The sequence below is a fragment of the Eptesicus fuscus genome, chromosome 3 (genome assembly GCF_027574615.1).
Source record: "Eptesicus fuscus isolate TK198812 chromosome 3, DD_ASM_mEF_20220401, whole genome shotgun sequence".
In the NCBI taxonomy this organism is placed as follows: Eukaryota; Metazoa; Chordata; class Mammalia; order Chiroptera; family Vespertilionidae; genus Eptesicus; species Eptesicus fuscus.
The window spans coordinates 47,067,492-47,073,491 of NC_072475.1; the positions used below are offsets into that span (position 1 = coordinate 47,067,492).

Genomic DNA, 6,000 nt, shown 5'->3' on the forward strand with positions numbered 1-6,000 from the left:
TTCTTCTCTTCATGGAAATGAGGCCAATTGGTAGGAAGAAATCATTACTCGGCAAGAATACAGTTTATGCTTTTCCAAAAAGGAAGGACCTTGAGATTGAACATAAAGGCCCATGTAACATATTTTTTTATGGAGAAATAATGCAGCTGCTTCATTTCATTGGATATAGACTGAATTTCTGCCCTCTGTACCACTCTTGGGGGACTCAGACAACCTGTCTGATGGAAGGTCACAATTTAGTGGTCCCCAAAGAGATGCAAATGATTCCTACTATAATAAGCATATGCAAGGAAATATCCTAGAGGAGTAAGTAACCCCACTGGGGGAAATTGGGTAAAGCTCCTGGATACAGTGATTGGCAAGACATATTTCTGGCCTTATAGAATTTACAGTCACGTGGATTTGAGGAAATGAAATTTTGCAGTTGATTCTAGAAGGCTTCTCATTTCACTACTGGTGACCCAAATTCAAAAACAACCAGAAAGTCCAAAGCAATTTTTTTTTTTTTTTGCCACTGAGTATAAACTTCTTGTATAAAATACCAATTATAACAACTCTGATTACTGCTGCAGTTGTACCATAGTCCTTTTAATTATTCTTTCATAGCAATCAATTTATCTATTGCTTAATTTATATGTCTTTAGATTGCAGCCATACAGATTGCCTATGGGTGCTTCCAGGAAAATATATGTACATATAGAGTTTAATATACATAAATATGCTTTGACAACCATAAAGTGCTCTGCAAAGTATAGATTACTATCATCATTTCTTTTTAAGTCTCACCACAAATAAATTTTAACATCATCAATGTTAAAACCATTACCACAAGTAAATGAAGTTGCAGTGTTTTTATTTTTTTTATTTTTTCACTTCTTATCCATGCCTATTTCAAAGCATGTCTCATTTCATGCCTTCACAAATGCCACCCCTAAATGCCAGATACAGATGGATATATGGCCAATACTTGCCTCTTATTAATCTGTTATGAGAAAAAAAATCTTAGGGCTATCAGTCATAGTAAGGAATATTAAGAAGTTAAGAAATATTAAAATTCCTCACCAATTAACCTCAAAATTGTATCTGTATGTGTATGTAGGTGTAAGTGTATCTGTGTTAATGTACACTTACCCTTCAGAAGTGCTAAAATCCTTTATAGAATAAAAAAAACACACAAATCTTTAGCTTTCTTGTTTTTCTTTTTTTTAAATATAATTTTATTGATTTCAGAGAGAAAGGGAGAGAGAGATAGAAACTTCAATGATAAGAGAGAATCACTGACCAGCCGCCTTCTGCACGCCCCCCACTGGAGACCAAGCCAGAAACCTGGGGATGTGCCCTTGAGGGGAATCAAACCCAGGACCTTTCAATCCACAGGCTGAAGCTCTATCCACTGAGCCAAACTGGCTAGGGCAATTCTATTCTTTTTTAACTGATTCTGGAAACTTAAACTTTTGAACTCTCCAGTCTTGCATTAATACCTGGATCTACATCAGGTCATTGCACATCAATGCCTGGCCATACATCATAACCTCCAGTTGACTATCTTAAGTGACTTTGAGAAGAAATAGTTTAATTGTCCAGATCACTAGACATCTGATGATTACCATCTTAGACCAACGTAGAGGCTAAGAACAGAGGACTGATTCTTCTCAATAACTTTCTTATTTTTCAAACAAAAGTTTAACACAAGCAAAATGTAAGAAATGAAGACTTGGCCATAGTTTGGTGTAAAGAGTATTTAAACTCACTAACCTCTGCTATTTTGAAAAAAATAGTCATTTGAGGTTTAATTCCTAGAATTCAAGACACATTTCAAAGAAAGAGGCTCTGGCCCTAACCGGTTTGGCTCAATGGATAGAGCGTCAGCTGGTGGACTCAAGGGTCCCAGGTTTGATTCTGGTCAAGGGCATGTACCTTGGTTGTGGGCACATATCCAGTAGGGAGTGTGCAGAAGGCAGCTGATCAATGTTTTTCTCTCATCGATGTTTCTAACTCTCTATCCCTCTCCTTTCCTCTCTGTAAAAAATCAATAAAATATATTTTAAAAAAGAAGGAAAGAAAGAAAGAAAGAAAGAAAGGAAGGAAGGAAGGAAGGAAGGAAGGAAGGAAGGAAGGAAGGAAGGAAGGAAGGAAGAAAAAGAAAGAAAGAAAGAAAGAAAGAAAGAAAGAAAGAAAGAAAGAAAGAAAGAAAGAAAGAAAGGAAAGAAAGGAAGAGGCTCTGATAACTGGGAAGCAGGCAAAGTTATCAAGCTCTGAACAGTTTGTTCAGGTCTGGGGAACACATGCAAAACTCTAGAAGCAAATAGAGACAAGTAGGGACCTCCAGGACTTATGTTTTCCCCTCGGGTGATCTTGCCCAAGCCCAGGGTGTGTTTTTGGATTCTGTTCACAGGTGAATTCCATGCCACATACACATGGCCAGTAGCTCCCAGCTCTCATGCGAAAGCAATTCACATTCTCACTCCTCCACATCACCCAATATCATAATATTTATGATCTACAAGGACCTCAACAGTCAGTGAGTCTAACTCCTTTATTTTAGAGTTCAGGAAGCAGACCCAGAGAAGGAAAATGACTTGCTTAAGGTCACAGAATGATAGATCAGATGTCCTCTCAATTTACACCTTATATTCTTTTACTTTAATTTTTATGTTTTACCTGTTTGTCATTGCCTATGCTCAGTACCTAACCAGAATTATCTCTTTGTTTTCAGGAAATTTGCCCCCCGATGTTCTGTGTGCAAGGAGCCTATCATGCCAGCCCCCGGCCAGGAGGAGACTGTCCGAATTGTGGCTCTGGATCGTGATTTCCATGTTCACTGCTACCGGTGTGAGGTCTGTGGTCTGCACCCTCAAATCTTGCAAGGCAGGCATTGAAAGGCCCACTAGAGCCAGGTTTTCATAAACATAGCAATTATTCAATCTGAGACAGCCGGGAGTGCCTGTCTTCAAAGGACTTGGGTTTTAGATCTGACATGGACACTTAATGATAGTGATGTTCGATAAGTCACTTTACCTCTCTCATTCCCTATTTCCACACCTATTAGAAAGACTCATTCCTATCTTCCCCAAACATGGCTGTGTGACTAAAATGCAAAATTGCATATTCAAGGACACTGTCAATCACAAAGTGCTAAGTGGGTAGGAAAAGTTATTGTTGTTGTTGTTGTTACTATATTGAATCTTTCACTTGGGCTCTGATATTCCTGTGAAGCAGAGACACCATTGTCCCCATGGAGGAGGATAAGGATTTATTCCTTTAAGAGGGGTTGGAACTTCATGTTCAAAGTCATGGAGATTCATTAAGTTAGCCAGCACTGACTGAGCACTTCACACTACAGGTAAGGTGACTGCTAAGAGCTACAGAAGAGTTATGCACAAGGTGTCACGGGAATATATATACATATACACAGCAGCTGTGATCCAAGCTGGAAGTAACAAGAAAGGCTATAAAAGACATGTAGTCATTTATACAGCAAAGAGGAGCAAGGCTTTCCCTTAGAATCCAGATCTCCAAAGGGCAGCACATTCAGAAAATGATTTCAAAACGTTTTCTTATCTCCCACTGATGATAAAGGGTAACGATGAATTAGTGGTTAGGGATCTGTTTTATTTTCTCTTGTTCTTGCTATTGTCATTTGGGTTAGGGAACAAAGCTACCATTTGAGATACCATAAGTTTGGATCCTTCTCTTCCTGAACCTGTATTTCCTATTAACTGACCTTAGTAGAGTTATTTTACCCTGTTCATATATATCTTCAATATCTAATTCAATTTTATTTAAGACATACTGTGTTGTATACTGGGGATGGGTTGGAGGGGCCTGGTGGTATGTGAAGTGGGAAGAAAAGTGGCCACATTCTCAAGGCCTTGAATGGAAAGCTGAAGAACTTGGTCTTCACATGCATTGTTTTTATGTTCATGTGCATCATTTCCATCTGTATTTCTTTTCCTAGGATTGTGGTGGCCTCCTGTCTGAAGGAGATAACCAAGGCTGCTACCCTTTGGATGGACACATCCTCTGCAAGACCTGCAACTCTGCCCGCATCAGAGTGTTGACCGCCAAGGCTAGCACCGACCTTTAAGTTCAGTGTCCTGTTCAGCTGGTTAGTTGGTGGTACTGAGAAGAATGAAACACCAAAAATAAATAAATAAATAATAAGAAGAAGAATACTAAGAAAAGCAATAGGAAAATAGAAGAAAGGCATTCAAGCTATAGGATGGTCTCTGTTCTTCATGTAGTAGGAAACTTTCGTAGAAACACATAGATTATAAGATTTTTTTAAAACATTCTTACCAACTACACATTTCACATTTAGTTATGTAGGACCTTGATGGGCCTTTGTTCCCAAGGACTTCCACATTTTTGCACGGATTATGCTCCATCCCATTCACTTCCGCATTCCTGTACGCTTTAATCCCTGTTTGTCTCACTTTTCATCTGGTTGAATGGCTTTTTTTAGTGTGGTATTTGCTGTCACACAGATTTTCCTGGGTGAGTCTGCCCACTCACAGGTGCTTTTAGGCTTGAAGTCTCTCCATCCTATCATGTTCACATTTCCTCTGATCATAAAGGATAGTTGTTCTCTTTGTGTATCAAAAAGCATATCTTTCTGTTGCTCTAAACGGGTCATGTCCCTTGGCGGGGGAGGGGAGGAAATGCACAATTTATATGTTAGACTATAAAGAATTTAAGTTGTAAATTAGATAGGTTAAAACAAGCCCAAATTTGTAACCATCCAAATCAAAACCTATAGTGACCAGTTGTCAGGGCTCATTTGAAAACAGGTATTAGTGAAAGAGGTCCAAACTTCAATGTTTTTCTAAAGAAATTACAGGTAGAATATGCTGGAAAAAACATTTGGGGTTAAGTTTGAAAAGCCCATTATTATCCCACAATATTATCTGAAGATTCCCCTTTTTCATGCTGCTTAGACACATTATAGACAACCTTTTTTGTCTCTAGAATATAACATTTTCTGTACTGTCCTACTTTTCATATCAGAAATCTTGATTTTTTTTTCTAATATTCAAACATGACTACCAAAATTGATTTTTTCTTTAGTGAAAGATAGCTTTAAATAGCTGTGCAACCCCCCCACTCCCCAGACCCAGGTCCTTTTTGCCCGATAATTGTTAATCAGGGCACACAAAATAAAATTGTGTAGTTTTGTCTAGTTTACTTTAAAAAGACAGGAAAACTTGAAGAGTGTGAAACCACAGTTTCATTATTCTCTTAATCCTTCTGCAACTGAAATTACATATCATAGGAGACATTTTCATATCATTATGTGACATTTCACCACACTTTCAAAGACAATCACTGAAAAACATAGTTGCCTTTCTGAGCTAAAAATATGCAGAGTCTCTGCCTGGAATCGTTATTCAAACTCTGCCAGGCAGGGAAATGCTTGCTTGTCGACTGTGGAACCATACTTCATTAGGTTCTAACTTGTTTCTTTTATGGAGACACCGATCTTAATAACGGCAGGTTGCCGTCTTTTAAACTAATTAAGTATTTTGGATTGAGATTTCTTAAACCTTTCTTCAAATCTTCCACAAGTATATACTTTTAAATTATGAAGTATTTTAAATATACACAAAAGTATAAATAATAATATAATGAGTCTCTGTATATGTAACACCCAGTTTAAGAAATCAAATATAACAAATATAGTTACATTCCCGTGTACCCTTCCCTGATTCCACAAATAGATTTTTCATGATTTTAAAGTGATAGAGCCAGTTTTTTCAGTCTGATTTTTTTTAAACACGTAGAACAGAAATGAAAAAAAAAAAAAAAAGTATTTCTGCATGTTTTAAATCACAACCCATGCCTCAGGAATTCCAATTAAATATATATTTACTTTAGTAAGAATCATAAAAATGTTTCTTTTTCTTTTTCTTTTTTTCCAATAAGAAATTCTTAAGCTTGTGGTTACTGTAGCTCATCTAAGTTAATTTGTGGCTCATTTGCTTTGGCCACCAAACAGTTTTG

At 37.4% G+C, this 6,000-nt stretch overlaps 1 protein-coding gene across 1 annotated transcript in view; it reads left to right on the forward strand.

Annotated features, from left to right (window-relative positions):
• Positions 1-5,771, forward strand: part of LPP (LIM domain containing preferred translocation partner in lipoma) — a 680,107-nt gene extending 674,336 nt beyond the window's left edge. Inside the window, exons 13-14 of the mRNA XM_008151584.3 lie at positions 2,717-2,837; positions 3,959-5,771. Coding sequence (XP_008149806.2) covers positions 2,717-2,837; positions 3,959-4,087 — 250 coding nt within the window. The 3' untranslated portion in view covers positions 4,088-5,771. The remainder of the gene's footprint in view (positions 1-2,716; positions 2,838-3,958) is intronic.
• The last annotated feature ends 229 nt before the right edge of the window (positions 5,772-6,000 follow it).